This window comes from Lampris incognitus, chromosome 16, assembly GCF_029633865.1.
Source record: "Lampris incognitus isolate fLamInc1 chromosome 16, fLamInc1.hap2, whole genome shotgun sequence".
Lineage (NCBI taxonomy): Eukaryota > Metazoa > Chordata > Actinopteri > Lampriformes > Lampridae > Lampris > Lampris incognitus.
Genome location: NC_079226.1, coordinates 23,109,001 through 23,133,285, shown reverse-complemented (window position 1 = coordinate 23,133,285; position 24,285 = coordinate 23,109,001). Strand labels below are relative to the sequence as shown.

The window sequence follows — 24,285 nt, the reverse complement described above, 5'->3', positions numbered from 1 at the left end:
GATACATTTTTGGTCAATAAAGTTTTTGGGGGAAAAAACATTGATAACGAACCTCAAAGCCCATGCCTGATAACAGGCCTTCTGCGCCTACTGGGCTCCACCAACACTGGCTCACTGAAATAAATGGATGATAATAGTCCCCTGCACCTACTAGTAGGTTTAATAGGCCCCTACTAAGCCCATATATTTGGGACACGTGTGATGATAACTCCTTTTCAGTAGACTGATAACAGTCAAATCAAGTGAAAAATCTCAATTTTTTTCGAATGCAGCAAGCGCATCGCAGGTCATGTGAAAAGAATTAACCAGTCAGCTCCACAGGATTGCTTCACCCTTACCGTCCAAGGACAAATCTAGCTGTAAAGCTACTGTGAGGGATTTACGGTGCTGGAAAGGAAATGCATTAATAATTGTTTTTACCTTTTTCTTAGTTAAGTTAGTTTAGTCAGTGAGGCTTGATGCCAAATTACCTCAACTTTTCCACATGAAATGGCCAAATCAACTGACTGCTGCAGACCGCTTGTAATTTGGACCAATTGTCGCATTTCGTCTCGTAATAATTTACGTCATTTTGGTTGATTAGTAACGGCAGGCGCGACAGTAGTGCAACCTCCCAAGCACGCAACAGTCTAAAAATCAATATTTCAACCAAACTAACTAATAGCCAGGGCAGCATGGTGGCACAGTGGTTAGCGCGGTCGCCTCACAGCAAGAAGGTCCTGGGTTCGAGCCCCGAGGTAGTCTAACCTTGGGGGTCATCCTGGGTCGTTCTCTGTGTGGAGTTTGTATGTTCTCCCCGTGTCTGTGTTGGTTTCCTCCCACGGTCCAAAGACATGTAGGTCAGGTGAATCAACCATACTAAATTGTCCCTAGGTGTGTGTGTGTGTGTGTGTGTGTGTGTGTGTGTGTGTGTGTGTGTGTGTGTGTGTGTGTGTGTGCGCGCGCCCTGTGTGATGGCCTGGAGGCCTGTCCAGGGTGTCTCCCCACCTGCCACCCAATGACTGCTGGGATAGGCTCTAGCATCCCAGCGACCCTGAGAGCAGGTTAAGCGGTTAGGATGATGGATGGAACTAATAGCCAAGAACGTGAGGGGGTGTTGGTCTAGTCTGATATGCTGGTGCGGAATATCATAAATGGCACCTTTTAACATTTACAAGAATCTTACGTACCCCCTGCAGTACTCCAACGTACCCCTAGTGTATCCTCATTTCAGAACCGGGGGGGGGGGGGTAGGCTAGTAATAGCCACAATGAATGTAGTCATTGTTGCAGAATATCTTGAGGGACGTTGGACAACTACATAGTCAAAGTAGTAATTTTTGTTCTCCGGTGATGTTGTTTTGTCATTATGTGATGTTTGTTTGATAGCTTTAGATTACCAATGTCTATTTACTGTCTGGCAATAGTTTTTTCAAGATTGCAGTCTTGTACTCCTAAGCACTCACAGTCAACACACCAATTCAAGTCCTTGTACAATCTATGTACTCTGTGTACAATGTATCTCTGTCTTGATAAACTGAAAAATGTAACTAACACAATGCAACTTCACGTAGTCTGATACAACTCCAGAGAAATGGCAGTGTTTTGTCGCTGACTTAGCAAGCATGTATGTATTTCAGGTGTAGTTGGCACTGACACTGTGTATTTGAGATCTTGAGATGAAAACAGTGTTTTCAGCAGCCAGTGTTCTGTTTTTGTTTCATTTCCTGGCTCAGCATTTTCTGAAATCTCTTGTGAATTGTTTGGGTCCATTACTTTTTGCGAGAATGCCACCATGTCCCACAGATTAGCCGCTGAGTGCCTCTCTGTTCGAGTGTCTCCTCCTCCCTGAGGGTGACCATGAAAACTCCATTGTCAAGTGGAGTGACAGCAGTGCTCCTTATGCAGCAGTCACACTTGTTCTGCAGCGCTTCTCCTTTAGAGTCGTGTCCGCTTTGCCTTCAGTTTCGAGGAGGGGAAAAATAAAACAGAAAAACAACGGAATCACCGATTGAACATTTGACTAGATTAAAACAATGCACAGGCATGACATGTTGCTCTGTTGTGTGTAAAAAAACCCTCTGTGATTTGTCATTTGTTACCTCACTGTCTCTTAAGACCTTGTAGTTTTAATCAGCTCTGAAGCGCTAGTTTCAATATATACGTATGTAGTTGTTGTCATCATCCTGTGGAGTTGTCTCGTGTGTGTGTGTCTGTGTGTGTTGTTTGTTATGTGTGGGGGTATCTGATGGGAGTTTTTAGAATTGTGTTTAGACACCATCCTTGTGCCAGTACAGTAAAGATTCCTCAAACATTTTATCTTGTGATGGTCAGCAGTTGTCGCGAATGTAGTTGCGCCACTGCAAAACGACATAAGAGAAGTGAGCGACAACTCATTGCAAGCAGAGTCAACTCCATGCTCCGGCACTGTACAGCTGTCAATAGAAATTGGCGCGTTGCATCACGCCTGTCGTCTTCACTTAGCTTTTAAGACACTAATGTCAGCCAAGAGGCTTTTTGGATGCGAGAGCCCCTCGAGCTGCTCGGAGACGTCATTCAAACTACTGTGACAATTGGCAAGATGCAATTTTTGTTTCTACTGCTGCTATCCCAAATGAGTAAGTTGTGATGATTGTCTTCTAATGGTATTTATTTCTTGTCTCTGTATTATCATTGCTGGACGTGAGGACAGGCTAGTGTCAACACATCTGTTTCTTGAACAAGGTTGTATTGGTCCTGGACAATATAGATGCTGTAGTAGGACATAGTTATAGATCTATATTATTTTTTTATTTTCTTTTTTCCCTCCTTTTTCTTCCAATTGTACTTGCCCAATTACTCCACACTTCCGAGTTATCCCGGTCGCTGCGCCACCCTCTCTGCCGATCCGGGGAGGGCTGTAGACTACCACATGCCTCCTCCAATGCATGTGGAGTCACCAGCCAATTCTTTTCAGCTGACGGTGAGGAGTTTCGCCAGGGGAACGTAGCACGTGGGAGGATCATGCTGTTCCCCCTCCTCCCTGAACAGGCGCCCTGACCAACCAGAGTAGGCGCTAGTGCAGCGACCAGGACACACACCCACATCCATCTTCCCATCCGCAGACACGGCCAATTGTGTCTGTAGGGACGCCGGACTAAGCCGAAGTTAACACGGGGACTCGAACCGGCCATCCCAGTGTTGGTAGGCACCGGAATAGACCGCCATGCCACCCGGACGCCCCCATAGGTTTATATTTTCTATAATTACATCACTCAGCCGCTTGTCTTTGTAGAAAATAGTGATTTTCTATGGTCTGATATTTTTTTTTTTTTTTTTACTCTGTTAAAGTATAATTAAACCCTAGATCATTTTTTCAGCTATTGGCAGCTATCAGCATTGGCCGTAATTATAACATGGCCAAGTTAACTTCACCAAGTCACTTTCAATGGTAAGAAAAATGGGTTGATGTAACACATACGAAATTGAGAATTCATCGAGGTCATAATGTTGAGAGGTTTGACAACTGGAAATCGCTGGGGGGGACAGATTATAAGACTCTCTGAGACACTTCACTGTGAAATCAAGCCTGGTAACGCACCATGAGAGCTACCACGAGCTCACCTGTTTCAGGTAGTCAGTCAATGTGAGGCACACCAGAATAAGAAAGGAACGCCGCACGAAAATGGAAAACGACACAACAATGAAGAAGGAGCAGGTACTTGTCACCTCTCTTGCATCTTATATTGTTGTTTTTGCCAATGGGAAAAAAGGAACAGGATTTGTTTATACTTGTCTATAGTCCTTTTTTTTCTCGTCTCTCATTGCGCTTTGCTATGCAGTGTTGAAGAACCAAGAACTTCTGACTTTAACCGGGCCGTCCACTTCTGTAGGAAAGCTCATTGGCTGTCACTGTCACAGACACCAGAGCTGCCTCCCGAGTTTGGTGCAGAAATCAAACGGGTTTGATTTTGTCTTAAGTGTCTCAGAGGTTAATAGCACTAAAACTGGATCGCTGGGGGTGTCATACCACTGACTGTCACAAGAGCCTGCTGTGACTTCCCTAAAACCTCTTACGATTATGCCAAAGAAGGCTAGGATTGAATGTCTTTGGGGAGGGTAGCCTAGTTTGAACCCAACTTCAGACTTTGGTGCTCCCTGTCCCTGCTATCAGACACTGATGTCATGTGGATGTGGAAGCTGGCCATTGCATGTGGAAAAAAAAATAATTCAAAAAGCTTATTACTACATGGAATGACACAGTGTTCCAAACCCTTCCTTCATACTTTACATTTTACTCTGTGTGTGTGTGTGTGTGTGTGTGTGTGTGTGTGTGTGTGTGTGTGTGTGTGTGTGTGTGTGTGTGTGTGTGTGTGTGTGTGTGTGTGTGTGGTTTATTCATGTAGACGTTTGCAAGTCTTTACAAATGGACAGAGTAATGTACCCATGATTCGAACTGTGTCATGTAGTGAAGCTTAAGTGTCCTGGGGAGCTGAGTAAACCCTTGACCCTTTTAGTGAGTTTGCTGACATCTCTAGGTTAAAAGCCATCTAAAGGTTAAAACATGCCAGGCTAGTCTTGGTACTCTGTGATGTAAGCATAGCAGAATGAACACAGCTGCAGCTAATAACAATAGTAATGGGCTCTTGTTGGATGTTGGGCCCAAACCCAATTCCCACCTTGGCCCTACCACTTGGCCCTACCCCCTCTGTTTTGCGCGCGGCTGCATAGGGTAGGGTGTCCGATTTCTTTTGGGAATCAAGGAGTAGTGGGTCATCTAGCCCTTAAAATGGCCCTGCAAACAGCGTTTTTAGATGCAGACTCTAAATGGAGTTGTAGAGGAAAATTCCCAGAATGCTTTGAGAACTGAGGCAGTGGAACATGGAACATGGCTCCCGGTGCGAGGAAAGGAGCCCATAAAGTGTATATCTTTGCAAATAATCACACAACCTTTTTAAAAGCCATTGGAATATGTTAGTTTAACGTAGATGCAAATGAATATGTAATTTGATCGTTAAAACAAGCAGTTCAGAAAAGTTGCTATTTGCGATGTCAGTAGAACTTCGTGGAAGTGATGATTTGTGATTGGGAGTACAGTTATTTCCATGTCCCATGTATGAAGCTTGAAAAATGATCCAGCAGCAAATTTTCTGCACTTCTCCACTCATCAGATATCAATGCAGGGCAGAAATTTCTATGGGCAGGACTACACTGAAATATGCAATGTGTAAACTTACTTCCTATCCTTAACATGCTATATCCTCAAATCTGGACAAAACAAAGTTAATGTTGTTTGGAAATTATGAAATAAACACCAAAGCAAAAGTAGTTATTGATAATATCCAAGTAGAACGAGTGTATGAAAATAAATTCCTAGGTGTGATACTAAACCACAAAATCTGCTGGAAACCTCACATATCATATTTGCGAGCATGGGAAAAGCAAGTCACATTCTGGATCATAAATCATTGTACACTCTGTATTGTTAATTTATTTTACCATATCTGATCTATTGTGTGGAGGGAGGTATGGGGTAACACCTGCAAAACCAGCCTACATCCATTATATATACTACAAAAAAGAGCCATAAGGATAGTTAATAATGTAGGACACACCAACAAGCTATTTTTAAAGTCAAGCACCTTGAAGTTCAGGGATTTAGTAGAATTTAACACAGCACAAATAATGTTCAAAGCAAGAAACAATCTGCTACTGAGTAATATACAAAAAATATTCTCAGGGGAATTTAATTTGAGAGGGAAGTTAAACTTCAAGAAATTATGTGTTCTTACAGCTTTGAAGAGCATGGGCATTTCAATCTGTGGGGTAAAATTGTGGAGCAGTTTGAGCATGGAACTCAAAGTACAAACATTACGCAGTTCAAGAAGAAGTACATAGGACTGATTATCAATCGATATAGGGATGATGTAAAGCGCTTTGAGTGGCTGTTGCAGCTAGAAAAGTGTTATATAAAATGCAGCTTTATTGATTGATTGGTTGGTTGATGACGAAGAGTTGTTAAGTTTTATTTATCTCTAAAAATGTCTTATTACATTTTTTTTCATTCTTCTTTCTATGACTGAGTGGCTATTTGGGTTGTACGTAGCATTGAGATCTGTTTATTCTTGGTACATAACATTAGGATGTTTTTCTTTTTTTTCTTTTTTCTTTCTCATGTTTTGATGTTTTTTTCTCTTATTGTTCACAGTAGTTGAGTTTGTATTGGGCAGCACAACTTGTGTTGAATATGAACAACACAGTATAGTGGGGATTGAGTGAAATGTATAGTAGCTGAATTAAATTAAGAGTAGGTGAGAAGGGGCAGGAAAAAATAAGTGTATAATTCCTCCTACTCCTTTTCCAACATGTAACAAATAGTCTGATGCATATGGAGATCTGTTCACTGAGTTTGATGTGTGGATTTGTTGGTCACTTCAGATTATTGGCAATGGCTTATCTGTATGTTATATCCTGCTTATTTACATCTTCAAAATATATATCGTCATCGTTGTCTTCATCATGCTTCCTGGCTATTGTCAATAGATTAATCCGTCTTGTTCTGTCCTGCAAATTTGTTCAGATTTGTCACTATAATAGTTGATAATGGTAGTAAGCAACAGGCTTTAATGTAAAATGTATAGTAGTATAATGTTATAACCATGCGGTAACATTCCAGGGATTCCTGAACAAACCAAGCAACTAATAAAATTCTGAGCAGCAGATGTAACAAGTAGTGTCCCATTTCCTAGGTAAAGATTTCAAACCCAAACCCTACCCCTTTTAGCTCCATACTGAAAGGCCACTACCTAGTAGAGGGGCACTCCAAAACTAGGGGTAGGGCCTGGGGGGGTAGGATTTGGCCTAGGTGTGGCAAAGAAACCAGCATTGATGGTACTATTGACACTTGTGATTTAGTGCTGGCTCTGTCTTTCGGTCAGTCAGTGCTGATCAAACAGACCCATTGTTAATGTTATTAGCTGCATAGCTGCAGCTGTGTTTATCCTGCTGTGCATACATCAGAGTACCAAACACCAACCTTGCACGTCTTAAACCTTAAAAGGGTCATTAACATGCAGATGGCAGCAAACTCACAAAAATGGTCAAGGGTTTAGTTTCTCTTTAAAGGGATAAAGTGTATTTTGTCTATCATTTGTTTTTGCTCTTCTGTTGTTGAAAAACCAGAATTGCAGCTGGTGTGTTTGTCTATTTGGATACATTAGAAAAGAGGAGTGACAGTCACACGGTGCCATCCAACTCAGGGCCCACAAGCCCTGAATCATGTTTCTGCTTTGACTCTTGGGGACTTGAAAGAACAAACAGAGCCCATTTAAAACCCTACTTAATCTCATGAATATTTACACACAGCCACTGCCTGAGCCTCAGCTCGTTTGCCTAATTGTCCACTTAGGAGGCTTATGGCCCTTTTCCACTGCATGGTATCAACTCGACTCTATTCTCTTTTGGTACCAGGTACTTTTGTGGAGTTTGTTTTCCTCTGCAGATAGTACCCCCCTCAGTGCAGCTGGTAGGGCTAGGTGTTGTTTGAAAATTTTCGGTGCTGGTACCGATACCTTGACTTCGATACCAGTCCCTGAACAGTACTTTTTTGATACCAATTTTATTAAATCGATTTTAATACAAAGAAAATTGCATTACACATTATGGTACAAATCTTTAGTTTTATTTTTCAGCTCCTTGGCATTTTACACACTAAAAGCAGTTTCATAACAATTATAAACCTATTCACCAAAACTACCTTTAACTTACAACAACATCCTTTACAGCTTACATACCTCCACCATGGAGCCTCCACTGTAGAAAAAGGCAGCAAAGCTTTAACAATAAAGTTGGTGACTGCCCTGTGGCATTCATCTTGCTTTTCCAGGGATACTTTTCCTTTTTCTACCTGTGTTAAAGGATGGACACTTAGTGGCATTGTCCTCACACCAGGGTGAACAGGAGCAGAGGCTAATGTCTTCTACTACTACTACTACTACTACTACTATTATTTTAGGCTGCTCCCATTAGGGGTCACATCAGCAGATCAACCATTTCTATCTTCTTCTTCCTGTCCTCTGCACCTTCCTCTGTCATGGCAACCACCTGCATGTCCTCCCTCACCACATCCACAAACCTCCTCTTTGGCCTTCCTCTTTTCATCTTGCCTGGCAGCTCCATCTTCAGCATCCTTCTCCCAATATACCTAGCATCTCTCTTCCACACATGTCTAAACCATCCCAATCTTGTCTCTCATGCTTTGTCTCCAAACCATCCAGCCTGAGCTGTCCCTCTAATATACTCATTCCTAATTTATTTCCATCTTCATCACTCCCAGTGAAAATCTTAGCATCTTCAACTCTGCCATTTCCAGCTCTGCCTCCTGTCTTTTCGTCAGTGCCACCATCTCCAAACCTTACAACAAAGCTGGTCTTACTACCAGCTTGTAAACTTTCCCTTTACCTCTTGCTGATACCCTTCTGTCACAAATCACTCCTGACACTTCTCCACCCAATCCACTCTGCCTGCACTCTCTTCTTCACCTCTCTTCTGCACTATCCATTACTTTGGACAGTTGACCCCAAATATATAGCTCATCCACCTTCGTCACCTTTACTCTTTATATCCTCACCCTTCTGCTGTCCTCCCTCTCATTCATGCATATGTATTCTGTCTTGGTCCTACTGTCTTTCATTTCTTTTCTCTCCAATGCATACCTCCACCTCCAGGCTCTCCTGAACCTGCACCCTCCTCTTGCTACAGATCACAATATCATCCACAAACATCATAGTCCATGGAGACTCCTGCTTGATCTCGTCCGTCAACCTGTTTATCACCATTGCAAACAAGAGAGGGCTCAGAGCCAATCCTTGATGTAATCCCACCTCCACCTTGAACCCATCTGTCTGCACAGTTTTCATGATATAAAATGAATTAAGGTGAATGGCTGCTTTACTGATTGACTTTCATTCTTAAAACAATGGTAAGAAAACATAGCTCAGCCATGGGAAATCTTTTGTTGTAGCTACTGAGAATGATGTCAGTCTCAGTTAAATCAAAAAGTGATATTCTCTTTTGAAATAATTGCTCACGAGCACGCCTGGCATGATGATGCCTTCACCTGGCTACAAACACTGCTGCCATGATCATTGGAAAATCTGGGCGTCAGTTGCCACCAACTCCGAAGACACCAATAATTTTCAACTGTGTGATGCTATGAGCTCTGGTGTTTTGCAATGAGGCTCATTTGCATGCAAAGGGACCAGTTTTGCGCCAAATGTATGCATATTGCCTAATTTAAATACATGCAAATAGCACCAGAGCACTGAGTCACTATTTGCTTGGCAGTGCAGTTAGGGGTACAATTCACCCTTTAGGGGTGCTTTGGGAATTATATGGTTCCTTTTTGTCTTATTTGTGCAGGTTTAGTGGCCGCAAAAACAGTGCAATCCTTTTTTGTGAATTCGCCAGTGAGTGTTTTGTCAGTGATCGTTATTCGGGGTCCTTTAACTGTGCGCTCTCCCTCACGCCTCTCGGCACTCTGCTGACCAATCGTGTAACTTCAGTAGCGTTGTTGGTCACCTGATCTAGTGGCCCAATCATGTCAAACATGATCAGTCAGTCAGTCAACAGCGACAATCGCGTTTGTAGGACTGGCCCGCTGGTCCAGTCCAGCCAAAAAGTGCATCGAGTCGAGACGGTACCATCCAGTGGAAAGGGGGCATTAGAGAGGTGTGGAAATACTGGCCTTGTGTGTTGCATTTACACATGGCCTCTTCTAGAGTGCTTCCTCTCACTTTTCTGTCTTCTCCCTTTTGGTTTTTCCATTTCTCCTTTGTAACTGCTCACTTCTCTTTTTCCCACTAACTTCTCAGTCCTCCCTCGGTTTCCTCATGTCTCCAGAAGAGAGGACATTTAGGTGGGACCACAGCAGAGCAAAGGAATGGCAGGAGACCAGGTAAGCAGGCTGGTTTGTTGTCCTACTTACGCAGGCACAGCCACTGTCACTGTCTGTCTGCCCAAAACAGCAAAACAGACTTTGACTTACTAGTCACCGAGAGAGAGAGAGAGAGAGAGAGAGAGAGAGAGAGAGAGAGAGAGAGAGAGAGAGAGAGAGAGAGAGAGAGAGAGAGAGCGAGAGACACACACACAAACACACACACACACACACACACACACACACACACACACACACACACACACACACACAGAGCCTCATAGAGCTCCTCCACACTACCCCACACCACCAAAATACATCTAGGCGATTGTGTAACTCCTTGGGGTATGGAAAAAGTAGGCCTATTGCCACTCTTAGCTACCCACTCCGTGCCCACCCCCAGTGTCAAGGACAGACTGTGACTGTCCCGATCTGCCCTCCCTCCACATGAGCATGTCACTTTTCATGTCCAGTGATGGAGCTGTCCAGAAATGAAAGGACTTGGGTCATGAATGTGGGCTGGATGTTTTCGAGGACAGTGGGACATGATAAATCTCTTGAGTGCATTGACCCTAATGCCTACTACAGTATGACCCCGATGACTTCAATCTCGTATGTTCGCTATCGTATGCCCTAACCTATTACCCGTATTGACCTATGACCTAAATTCATTCCTGCTCCAGATAGATATGATAGTTCTTTGTCAGTGTCACATCTCAGTTTGGAGTAATAAGCTGTGACTTAATGGTGAACTGACTTCATGCCATGCTTACTTTTGCATATTTGATTGTCTGGGATGTCTGAGCATTTAATATGACAAACACAGACATAGGTTTGCCATTATCAGGCAGTTAGTCAGATTTTTCCCTGATGCTAAGCAGTTGTCTAGATCAGCGTTTCTCAAACCTCTCCTGGCGGCCCCTCTTGTCCTACATGTTTTAGATCTCTCCCTACTCCAACAAAGCTGATTTAAATGATCAGTTTTGTTATTAGGCAGCTTCGGGAACTCATAACGAGCTGATCATTTGAATCAGCTGTGTTGGAGCAGGGAGAGATCTAAAACATGCAGGACAAGTGGTCCGCTAGGAGAGGTTTGAGAAACGCTGGTCTAGATAAGGGCACCGGTTGTGTGGTTTGAAGCTGACACTGGCTGGATTCAAGCAGGGACGCTAACAACCAGGCTGCTGTCACCTGCTGCTGTCATCCATCACCTTTCCACATCATATTCCTTTCCATCTGCAGGGGGCAGGAGACTCCCATAGCAAGGTAATGAGTGTCTGTGTCATGACAGATTTATTCCGCATGACTACACATGCATGTGCATGCACACACTCATGCAGTGTGTACACGCACATGCACACACACACACACACAACTTTAGTCTAGCAGAATGTAACAGTTTGAATTTATTGCTCTGAGTATTGTCTTTGCCGAGCAGTCCCTCCGTCTAGCACATGCTGGCCTCAGCATGCGAAGCTACTACCCAGGGAACAACCATGTAACACCTTTGTGTTAAGCATTGACTAAAGAAAATATTAACCAGGTGTGCTCATGTATTTCGGCCTATTTTGTAAGCTTGACAATGAGCAGGTCTCCACTTGAAAGCAATGAGTCAGTGCTTATGTAGCACATACTTGGGATTGAGAAAACATAGCTGTCTCATATTCACAGTATCAATCTCCTTAGTCACATTGGGTCTAATATTTCTTTTTCTTTTTCTTTACAGTATACATTAGGGTGTGTACATAAACGCGGGATTTATTTTCATAGTAGGATACAAAGCAATTCAGTCCTCCCTTACCACAGTTTAACTAAAAACCACTGAGGCAACAGACTTCAATATCAGGCCGGCACTATCTGTGCATCTGCCCCATGTATATTGATTTGTGATAATGGTTTAGTGGTAGCTGATGGATTTTTGGCCGTGGACTGACGACAGGATTAAGTCGTGGTGTCGTTGGTATTGGTCTCAGTAGACTCAGTCAGACATATTTGTTTTTTATAGTCCATATTGTCACAGGAACATCTCCCCGTGGGTTATTGGGTGCAGTATTTCTCCGTCCAGCCCTACAGTGTGTGTGTGTGTGTGTGTGTGTGTGTGTGTGTGTGTGTGTGTGTGTGCATGTTGGTGTGCGTTCTTCCCCTTTTTCTGAACTGTTACCTTGCCCAGTTGCAAGCTACACAACAAGGTGACACAACAATTAATTAATTAATTAATTGAATAAGTAAATAAGATTGTGCCATGTAAGACAGACGTAGATGAGAAGCAAACTAGAGACTGGATTATATTATGAAGCCAGTCAAGAGGGGCTTTATTTTGAGTCGGCTAATATCATTTACTGCTCACAATATTAATATTGCAGTAGCATATAATGACACAGGAAGGCGTCTATTCATTGGCTTGCTCACTGGGCTTTAGTTAGGTCATCATCACCATGGTTTCAGCCTTTATTGGCTAATTAGGGAGCAGCCTTGAGTACTGGTTTTCTAACGCTTTCACTGTAGTCTTTCCAATTGGGTGACAGTGGATTCTTGTAGATCAGCTGACTGGATGCTTTGTGCATTTTTTGAGAGGATGTCGTTCAATGTGTGAGAGAGGAAGAGAATGTGTGCACTGCCCCCACTCCTAGAGCCACTTAACAGGTTGTTAGCAGTCTTCTCTCACATCAGCCATTGGTAGGGGTGTGTGTGTGTGTGTGTGTGTGTGTGTGTGTGTGTGTGTGTGTGTATATATATATATAGATAGATAGATAGATAGATCTTTATTTAGCCTTATGCAATCCTTTGATGTGGCATTATGTAACTGCACAAATTGAAAGCTGTCAGGCTAGTTGAAAACGGAACTGAAATATCACTTTATTTGTCCTTGCGCGTGCCTTTTTTTTTCTTCCTTTTTCTTTCTCATAAAGGTACAAGCGACACTTGATTGTTCTCGCCATTGCAGTGGGAGCTGTTTCGTTTGATCAGATTAGTTCTTTTGGAAAACAAGATGGTGAATATATAGCCTACATTTCTATGCATGAGACTTGCCCAGATGAGACGGTGCCCTCTCTCGCTCACTCTTCCTGTGGAAATTCAGGTGGGAATTGTCTTTCTATATACTAGTTCCTAATGGGCTACGACATTGCATTGATTTGAATATTGACTTGGACTGACTCTGTTTGTGGCTGAACAACAGAAAACCTAACCTGTTGGTTAGGTTAAGTTTAAGGCATCAAATTGGATTAGAGTATCAAAAGGCATTGAAATGCTGAATAGGCACACTGAGACCTCTTTCTAGTTCTCCTTTCTAATTTAGGAGGGGTTTACTGGGAAAAACCGATGGACGGTAATCTGATTCAGTGTCGAAAAGCAGATGGCAGGAACAAATATTGCACAGAAAAAAAAAACACATTTTGTGAGATAGTAATGAAATCTTGTGTCCACCATCAAATAGTTTACTGGAACAAAACTGGTATGGTGTGTGAGTGAATTAAAATCCAAATTGGTACTGGTATTCAAAAACTCACAATTATACTCAGCCCTAAATTCACAACTCAACATTTAACATGCCTTCTTTATGTGCATATATATGTTTGTTTGTTTGGGTTGTTTTTGTTTTGTTTTTTGTTTTTTGTTCTTTTTTTGCATACTTTTAATTTCTGTGCATCAACATTAGTGTTATCATTTTTATGTTTCAGGAGATGATGTGCATCATCTCTTGGAATTCGTGACATACTCAGAATAGACAGGAGTTAATGGAATGTGTCATATATAGTGCATTAGGACGGGCCTCCCACTCCCAGTTCCTAAGTAGTTTCCCGGTGAAGTGCTCTTCTTTCTGTGCAGCTTAAGTTACGGAAGTGCATTCACTTTCCAAGCTACATACATAACCAATTCCATCATGTTACGAAATGGATGTTGGTGTATGTTTGTGTGTGTATGTTGTGGGCATTCACGACCGCTCCGTTTTAGTAGTCGTCAACTACTCAAAAAAAGTAGTCAAGTAGTCGATTAATCGCGGGAACCATATCATATTTTTTCACCCAATAACAACGATCAATTCTTGTCAGAAGGAGCATCCGGGTAGCGTAGTGGTCTATTCCCTTGCGCCCCCTAGAAGCCGGATGTGGGTATGTGTCCTGGTCGCTGCACGAGTGCCTCCTCTGGTCGGTCGGGGCTCCTGTTTGGGAGCATGATCCTCTCATGTGCTACATCCCCCCGGTGAAACTCATCACTGTCAGGTGAAAGGAAACAGCTGGCGACTCCACATGTATCAGAGGAGACATGTGGTAGTCTGCAGCCCTCCCAGGATCGGCAGAGGGGGTGGAGCAGTGACGGGGACAGCTCAGAAGAGTGGGCTAATTGGCCGGATACAACTGGGGAGAAAAAGGGGGAGGGGGAAATCTAACGGGGGGGGGGCTCAAATACAACCAGTAAAGAATTAATGTAGGCGGGACCAACCTGGGGGTAGATGAAATAGCAGCGTTCTCGATTGGCTCTGAGAAGCTGTTTACAAATGAGCCGCAATCTGATTGGTCTAAACCCCCAGCAAACAGTAACAACGTGGTTTCTTTCTTGCAGGTGTTTCAGCTTAGCTAGTGACCGTGTTAAAGAAACATTATGCAACTTTTTTTCTTTTTTTACCTTAAAATCCTTTTGATGGTACATTGGGATATTGGAAGGATTGGGATAATGGTGTCTCTTTATTCCCACTCTGTGCCCCGAATGCCTGTTCTTGCTCTATGTAACTTGGGTTGAGTGGGTACGGCTCCCCCGAGCAATATTTTTTTTTTCTTAGAATCACGAAGTCAGTGTATCAACAATATGATTTTGAAGCTGTTGTTTTAAGGTAAAAAAAAAATCCACGTAATGTTGCTTTAACTGGTGACTTTCAGCCGAGTGCACCCGTGGTTGTCATGGTGACTGACGGCAGCTGTTGAAAAGACTTTTAAGGTAAAAAAAAAAATCCACGTAATGTTGCTTTAACTGGTGACTTTCAGCCGAGTGCACCCGTGGTTGTCATGGTGACTGACGGCAGCTGTTGAAAAGACTTAAGAGTATCTTAAAATGAATGTTTAATTCATCTGGTCCTTTTTGTCTTACATTATGTAAATTAAACAGTGTCGCCACAAGAAGCATTCACATTTCTTGAAGTTACTTTCAATGTGGGGAAAAACATAGATTAGCAGAGCAGCTACCATCTAATGAGGAATTTGATGTTATAACATTGCAGGTTAGATGATTGAATATGGATCACTTTCCAATAGAGGATACCAGTATAAAATACAGCTGCACTGCCAGCTGCGGGTTGCTTTCCACATTATAAGAAACGTTACAAGAGGTGAATGAGTCTTGCTGAGCACAATTTAACTGGTTAATGTAGATATTAAACACAGATGAGTGTGTATTTAACATTGATTAAGGTGAAATTAAAGGCTTTTAGGAGGATACCACATGTTCTGTTTGTGTTCAACCACTCTTGTCATTAAAGTCACTAGTTAACATGGTCACTTGTTAAACTGAAACACAGGGATAGTGGGAGGCTTTCCATCCTTAAATACCTCGTGTTTGTTAAACATGCACAATGTAGAAAATTATTGTTCCAACCAAACTAAATCTATGTTGGAACCACAGGTTCCCCAACTGTAGATGCATTGCCACTGCTTTATTACCGCACAGTGCTAAAACCACAGATGAACAATTAGTCTGCGACTATGCACAGTGTCGACTAGTAGTTTTGATAATCAACTATTATGTGAAACCCCTAGAGAGAGAGAGAGAGAGAGAGAGAGAGAGAGAGAGAGAGAGAGAGAGAGAGAGAGAGAGAGAGAGAGAGAGAGAGAGAGAGAGAGAGAGAGAGAGAGAGAGAGAGAGTGTGTGCGTGACAACATTGTGACCATTTAGAAAAACAAAGAAGAAAAATCCATCTGCTCCAACAGTAGGGTATTTCACTACTGGCCAGATCCTGCTCAGCAGACTAACACTCGCAATAGCCGAACGGGTCATACCAGAGTCACAATGCGGCTTCCAAAAGAATAGAAGGACCGTTGACATGATCTTTGTCACACGCGCAGCTCCAGGAGAAATGCTGAGCACCAGCCACAAGGATTTATACGAGCATTCATAGACCTCTCAAAGCATTTGATACAGTTAACCGGGCCCTGCTGTGCAAATCCTGAAGAAATTTGGACGTCCACTCAAGTTTCTCACCATCCTTGGACAGTTTCACTCAGGAATGATGGCCGAGTGGTAGTGGGGAACCCACAGTTCTGAGCCCTTTGTGTGCAGACTGGAGTTAGACAAGGCTGTGTGCTAGCCCCAGTCCTGTTCAATATCTTCTTAGTCTCTGTTACAACACTGTTACAAAGGAGGATGGAGAAGCAGGCTGGAGTCACCATTGACATCGGGCTCGATGGAAACCTATTCAACATTAGGAGGTTTCAGGCAACTCCCAAGTTGACGTCTGAGAACGTCATTGAGCTACAGTATGCCGACGATTGTGCCCTGATGATGGGACTGATCGTCAACACCCAAAAGACAGAGGTAATCTGTCAGATGAGTGCTGGCTTCCCGAGCCACCCAACAGCCTCACAGCAGAAGGGCAATAACTGGCCACTGTTCCTGCCTTCAAATATCTGGAAAGTATGCTATCTGACACCTGCACAATGGATGATGAGATCCAGCACTGCCTCAAACAAGTCTCAACATCTTTTGGTCGTCTAAGGAGAAAGGTTTTCCAGAACAGCAACCTCAGTCTCCACACCAAAGTGCTTGTTTACAGAGCAGCATGCATCTCCACATAAATCTATGGCTGTGAGGCATGGATCATCTCAGAAGCCTGGAGGCCTTCCATGTGAAATGTCTCCAGAGGATCCTTGGCATTAATTGGGAGGACCGAGTGCCACACACAGAAGTGTTGAAGCGGGCAGGCAGCTGCAGCGTGGAGTCTACCCTAAACCACCATCAACTCAGGTGGCTTGGGCATTTCGTTCGCATGCTCAGCCAATGACTCCCACGTAAAGTCTTATACGGCCAACTACACCTTGGTCAACGCACTGCTGGTGGGCAGAAGAAGCGGTTCAAAGACCAAATGAAGACCACACTGAAAAGATGCCAGAATCAAACCCTTTCCTTTGGAGGAACTTGCCTCCTGCCGCACTATGTGGCACTCCCATGTCTCACAGGGAGTGAAGTATATAGAAAACCAGCGCACACAACAACATGTAGCAAAGCGTGCGAAGAGGCGTGCTCGCAGCACCACTTTTACATGCCCAGTCTGCAACCGCAACTGTGCATCCAGGATCAGACTATTCAACCACCAAAGGACTCACAAATAGGAGAAGATGGTCATCATCGGATACGATGGACAACCAGCAAGCAAGCAAGCGTGTGTGTGTGTGTCTGTGCGTAAGTGAGTTGTGTGTGTCTGTGAGATGAAAGAGATTGCATGTGTATGTAAAGGAGAGTGTAAAACTACGTCTCTGTCTCTGCTCTCTCATGACTCAAGAGAACAATTCCCTGGTGGCCAGTTTGTGCTGTATGGCTCCAGTTAAACTATGTGGTGAGGCCCTCTGGACTGATGAGTGACCAATGGTAAGGAGGATGGACGGTTGACTTTGAATTTAATTTTGAGGCCGGGTTTATTGATTTCAGCTCCTTGACCCGACCTGTCAGAGGTGTAGAGCTCCATAAGGTAATGTTTGAAATTAGCATGAAGGCAGCATACATTTCCCATGTGGCATTTTTATGTGCGTGTGTTTGTGTGTGTTTCTGAGTGATGATGAACCCTCTAGTTAATAATGCAGCAGTGAGAGCACACTGCACCACCTTTTGTGATGAAAACCCATTTTCTCTCCATCTCTCTCTCTCTCTCTCTCTCTCTCTCTCTCTCTCTCTCTCTCTCTCTCTCTGTCTTCCCTCGTCTGTTTCTCTCTCACTCTCTCTCTCCTTCTCACCCTTTTCCGTGGGCATTTCCTGTAAATCGAGCCTATTTCATTGGTGAGATGACAGACACATTCATCGACCTGCCCAGTCAATCTTGCAGAGCTAATAGAAACTCGGAGAAGAGAGAAACAGATTCATATTGAAAAAGTAGGCCCTCAATTAATTGTGATTACCATGCCACCTTCGGCTGTGCACCTAATTGAATTCAGTAAGATGCCGTGGTGGCTAGCTTGGCATTTTTAGAGATGGAAGGAGAAACCACTTTCCCTAACATCTTTCTCTCTGATGAAATCTCTCTCTCTCTCTCTCTCTCTCTCTCTCTCTCTCTCTCTCTCTCTCTCTCTCTCTCTCTCTCTCTCTCTCTCTCTCTCTCTCTCTCTCTCTCTCTCTCTCTCTCTCTCTCTCTCTCTCTCTCTCTCTCTCTCTCTCTCTCTCTCTCTCTCTCGTAACGTACCACCATAGGGTTTTGTTTAAATCTTTCACTGGATCCTTAAGTCACCGTTTCGGCCTTTGTATATAGCAGTTACATAATCTGCAGCAATGCATAATCATTGCATTGCTGTGTAGTTGGTATGATGGTAGATGGATGGATTGATGAATCCCAGGCTGTGTGCGTGGATGAGTCAGACATGTACACATGTGGCTTTGGTACCTCTTTTGACACACCTCCCTGGTCCTAAGGGTGGATAACATGAGTCCATGGGCAGCTAGCTTTGCAGCATTATTACAGTAGATCAGTTGCTCTTGCCCTCTCGTGGTGTTTCTGTATCTTCTATACAAATCAAAGAATGTCTTGACAGCATACCAAGGAGCCACCGGCATTTTCTTCTCTTGTCAGGGTAGGGCTGGGCAATAATTCAATATTGCAATTTTTCTTCTTTTAATTGTATTGTATCAGCATGAAATTTGGATATTCTCATAGTGTAGTGCACAATTTTGCTGTCTACAATGAGAATATATTAACTAAAATGTCTTACAAAACTAGGTCTGAAATATTTGAAGGTGTAGGCCCCACTACTTTTGGTCTACACTTACCAAACAGTTCAATGTGATGAACCTCAGTTGCATTCGTAAATATGGTATTTTTGCATATGTTGTCAGATGTCATGGTGTATATATCATGTCAAATTCCTTATAATTACCGTGATAATAATATTTTCCATGTCTAGCAGTACTACCGGAATAGCAACATTTTCTCGAGATGGGGGAAGTGAAGCCAGGCCATATCTCTGCCATACTGGATCTCTTCTTTCTTTCTTTCTTTCTATCTATCTATCTATCTATCTGTCTATCTGTCTATCTGTCTGTCTGTCTGTCTGTCTGTCTGTCTGTCTGTCTGTCTGTCTGTCTGTCTGTCTGTCTGTCTGTCTGTCTGTCTGTCTGTCTGTCTGTCTGTCTGTCTGTCCGTCCGTCCGTCCGTCCGTCCGTCCGTCCGTCCGTCCGTCCGTCCGTCCTTCTTTTCCATCCTCGACAGCACGTGTAGACTGCACCAAGCCAGTGTTTACTCACAGGTCATGGAGCAATCACATGAAATCTTCCAAATAACTCCCCCTCGCTCATTAGTCTGTGAATAAGCTGCTCTTGCACGATGGACCGTGTTTATCTGGGAAAAGTGAGCCTTTCTCTCTTTGTCACGGTCTCTCCCTCTTTCCCCCACTGCCTTGCATCCTCTCATTCAGCCCATCCTCTGTTTCTCTCCCTTCCATTCCCTCCTCCCTCCCTCCCAGTTGCTTAGCAGCATGGGGAGAGTTTGACAGTGTTGACGTTATGTGTGCAAGGCCACTTCCCGTAAACAGCCGAGCGGGTGCTCTTTGCTCTCAGCTACAGAGGAAAGCTGAGAGTGAGACGAGACAGCCCAAAATAACCCCTTTCTGAGTCTCGCAGAAGAGCAGAGATGACGCATGGTCTCAGAAAAGAAAAAATGTGTTACTTCATCCAAGTGCAATTTCATGGAGGACAGTTGCTGAGACAGCTAACTAGCTACAGGAGGGGCTTTAGAATTGTATTTTTTTTCCTGCCAGAGTGTGTCAGGCCCAGAATAAGAATGAATGCAGCTGACAAGGGCCATTTAGGCAGAGAGCTGGTGCCATTCTGCATACAGCAGGTCTGTTTATATGTGTCCTCATTGGACACGACTCACAATGCATTTTCAGTCTGTGCTAATGCCGTCATAGTGTCACAACAAATAATGCACGTCTTAAACACTGGCCGTATTATGTTGAGAGAAACAGCCAAACTGACGATGGTACATTTTCACTTAATGAATTGTGTGTGTCAGTCCTTTGTCGTCTGTGAAATTACAAGTATAATCTGTTCCCGTGTTGTTCACTGTTATTTTGAAAGCGCCCGTCCGCTGCCGTGCTGTGACACCATCAGTGCAAAAGATAATAATCACAATTCTGTCTCTGCATATTGTTTCCTTCATTAACGATTTCGCTTTGCACTTTTTACCCCACTCCTTTCCTGTCTACTCTGCTATCTCTTTCCTTCTCTCTCTGTTTTTCTCTTTCTCTGGCTGTGTCTGTTTCCATGTTTGTCTTTCCGTGTTTTAGCTCTGTGAGGATGACCACAGCGCGGTATCGTCCCACTTGGGAGCTGGCCCTGGACCCACTGGTTTCATGTAAGCTGTGCCTTGGAGAGTTTCCCTTGGAGCAGATGACCACCATCACACAGTGCCAATGTGTCTTCTGCACACTGGTGAGCAGTGTTTGTCCCTATTTGGTCAGGAAGGGGTTTTGGGAATATCTCTGACATGTGATTATCTCAGTGGTCTGTAATGTCAGCGACAAATAAACGCACATGAAAACTTTGTAATCTGCCTCAAAATGTCAAAGATACGACTTGCTAGACAGCCATGCTCAATGTGCTTGTCACACTCAAAACTAATAACCACAGCATATCGGTCTATTCCGTTGCCTCCGGCTTGGTCAGGAGTCCCTACAGATACAATTGACCGTGTCTGTGGGTGGGAAGCCGGATGTGGGTATGTGTCCTGGTCGCTGCACTAGAGCGTCCTCTGGTCAGTCGGGGCGCGTGTTTGAGGGGGAGGGCGAACTGGGGGGGAATAGCATGATCCTCTCACATGCTACGTCCCTCCAGCGAAACTCCTCACTGTCAGGTGAAAAGAAGCGGCTGGCGACTCCACATGTATGGGAGGAGGCATGTGGTAGTCTGCAGCCCTCCCCGGATTGGCAGAGGGGGTGGAGCAGCGACCAGGACGACTTGGAAGAGTGGTGTAATTGGACGGATACAATTGGGGAGAAAAAGGGGGGGGAATCAACAACAGCAAAAAAAAACTAATAACCACTCAGGCTAATTTCATTTGATGCACTAACAAATTTTAGCATTTTTAGCCCAAATAACGTTTTTAACTAATTGTCTTAAGTTTTAACTCTGATGATGGAATGATGAAGTGAGCTGAACTGACAGTGTTGCTATTTTTATCAAAAAGTGCCATTTCATTTGTTCAAGCTGTAATATAAACAGTTTTCTTTGTAACTACTGAGATACACAACTACAGTAATCACTCAATCCCTGCCAGAATGCAACATATAATTTGAGATGAAATGACAACAGTACACGAGCAGATATGGTGTCAATGTCAAGACATAAGGAAAAGTGAATCACACTCTGTTAGGATCAACACAAAAACATATGGCTCTGAAACAAGTTAACTTGCACAGGAAATGGATGAAATCCTTTCACCACAATAGAATATGATCTTTTCTTGCCTTTATAGGAAGTGGCCCTTAGATCTGCAGGCACATGGCTTTTGTAGTGAGAGAACAAAGTCTGCTAATGATCAGTTGAAAGAGGAAGTGCCTTTACCATAGATATGTGGTGAAGGTCTGCACAGCTGTCTCCCGTTCACTTGCCACAAAGCTATTTTGGTGCCAGCAGCCATACTCGATACTTAAATTCTAACAACGCAGCACTGTCAGAATCACATTTCCTGAAACGTACGTTTTATCACTCCCTTGGTATTTATAGCATCCTGTTGCTTTAGTTTTGTTTTTGTTTTGTGTAGCTTTAAAAAAAAAACAATGTTAAGTTGCAGGACTGTAAAAATAATAAACTAATACCTATGAGAGCCAGTAATATGAGTCTTGTTCAGTCATTAAGTGCTATTTTTTATATTAACAGTGAATCCCTTTAATGTGAAAGGATCACTTGTACTGCCAATCACATTGAGAATCAACACCACCGTCTAAAGGTTTCTTTTACCAGAGGCAGAATTTGTCTCAACTTCCAGCTCAATGTTGACAATATCCAGCCTGTAGATGGTACCCCCCCCCCCGCTGCCCCGCTATAAAACTGGCTAAAACACTTGCGCCACTGAGATGTTGAAAACATTTCCTTGCCGTTTTATCGGCCATTGTGTTCTAGGAGAGATGCCATCTTTTGGCCAGATGATATCAACAAAGCTGAAAGTGAAGGCAAAGCCTGTCTCTGGTTAGGGAAAACTGTAGACTGCAGTGTTTGTTCTGAATGCGATTGGCAGTACAAAGGATCCTTTCACATTACAGGGAATACTTCACTGTTTATCTAAAATATGGCATCGCTCAGCTTTAAGTGAGATCACTGCATAACAGTTGACAAACTTGTCGGGCATCCCTACAGACACAATTGGCCATGTCTGCTGGTGGGAAGCCGGATGTGGGTATGTGTCCTGGTCGCTGCAACAACAACAACTTAGTTTTGTATAGCGCCTTTCAAGGAACCCAAGGACACTTTACACTAGATAAGAAAAAAAAGATTAAAACAAAGATCAAAAGACTACAGACCATAGGCCTTAGTAAAAAGGTAGGTTTTCAGTAGTCTTTTAAAATTGTCCAAAGAAGCAGCATTGCAGATCTCTGCTGGAATAGAGTTCCAAAGGGTGGGGGCTGCCACACTAAAGGCTCTGTCCCCAAAAGTCCGCAGGCTGGTGTGGGGGATGGAAAGCAGGCCCATGTCTGCGGACAGCAGATTCCGGAACGGAATCTAGGAATTGAGGAGGTCTGATAGGTACTGGGGGGTATGGGCATGGAGGGATTTATAGGTGAGGGGAAGGATTTTATAAGAAATGCGGGATTTGACCGGGAGCCAGTGAAGGTGGACAAGGGTGGGAGGGATCCTCCCATGCGCTACACCCCCCCCCCCCCGGTGAAACTCCTCACTGTCAGGTGAAAAGAAGTGGCTGGCGACTCCACATGTATTAGAGGAAGCATGGGTAGTCTGCAGCCCCCCCCCCCCGCCGGCTTGGCAGAGGCGGTGGAGCAGCAACCAGGATGGCTTGGAAAATAGGGTAATTGGCCAAGTACTATTGGGGGAAAAAAAGGGAAAAATCCCAACAAAAAAAAAAGTTGACAAATTTGAGATTTGCCTTTTCTGTTCCTTACTGTGAGCATTATTAAGGGATTTTTTTTCGCAAACACAACAGACATTTGCATCACATCCCATTACATCACAGCCCATAGTTTGAAATAGCATGTAAAGATGAAATACTAAAGAACATAGATGCAATGGTTAATGTTGACAATCAGAGGATAGAGTGAGAAAAAGTAAAACCAATATTTGTTATCCCACTTTTATTTTTTTCATTCTGATTGACTAACTGCTGAGCTGTATCAGTGGTGTCTTTGTGTGCCTTTTTGTGTGTATGTGAGTGCATGTTTGATTTTTATTTATTTATTTTTTGTATTTCCTAGTGCCTGAAGCAGTATGTGGAACTTCTGATCAAAGAGGGCCTTGAAACTGCAATTACCTGTCCTGACTCTGCCTGTCCAAAAAGGGGACACTTGCAGGAAAATGAGGTATTAATGTTGATATTGATATTTGAGGAAGACGCAATGCATTTTTATGTTTTGGATTTGAATAGCATCAGTCGTTACCCATCCTTCAGTATGCACCGATTCCCAAAATTGACATGACCATTGAAATCTTGGTCCAGGACCATCTCGCTTCTGGCTCACACCTAGGCCCCCAGAAAAGTATCTTCTTTAGGATAACTTTACAATTAAATGGCCACATTTTATCAAACTTTATTTGTGTAGCACCTTTCATACCGGTTCAAAGGGCTTCACAGATGACTGCTGACAAGCTGATAATAAGAACAATTTGAGACAATTTGAGAATGACAATAGAGTTAAATAAAAGCTGGACAATAAAACAAAATAAAATATATCAAAAAGATGAAACAAAACAACGACAAATTAAATTGCTGAGGGATAAAATATGAGAACATTAATAATAATAAAATAAGAGAGGATAATGATAAAACTTCACAACAAATACAACAAAATAAGTGATTAAGTTATAGTAAGTAATGTCTAAAAACCATTCTTAATCAAAAGCCAGGCTGAAGAGGTGGGTTTTAAGTTTCTGTTTAAAATGTTTCACCACTTCTAGCTGCTCTCAGATCCTCAGGCAGACTGTTCCAGCAGCTCGGAGTATAAAACCTAAAAGCTGCCTCACCCAAGGTTTTAG

The 24,285-nt window shown here is 43.2% G+C and overlaps 1 protein-coding gene across 4 annotated transcripts in view; it reads left to right on the top strand.

The window, feature by feature from the left end:
• rnf144aa (ring finger protein 144aa) overlaps positions 1-24,285 on the top strand; it is a 53,838-nt gene that overhangs the window by 6,947 nt on the left and 22,606 nt on the right. For 2 of the 4 annotated variants that reach the window (XM_056295807.1, XM_056295808.1), the window contains 2 exons: positions 20,370-20,514; positions 23,508-23,612. In XM_056295807.1, coding sequence (XP_056151782.1) covers positions 20,380-20,514; positions 23,508-23,612 — 240 coding nt within the window. In that variant the 5' untranslated portion in view covers positions 20,370-20,379. Of the gene's footprint in view, positions 1-8,683; positions 8,894-9,829; positions 9,913-20,369; positions 20,515-23,507; positions 23,613-24,285 lie in introns of all 4 variants that reach the window. The other 2 variants (XM_056295805.1, XM_056295806.1) reach the window with 2 other exon arrangements.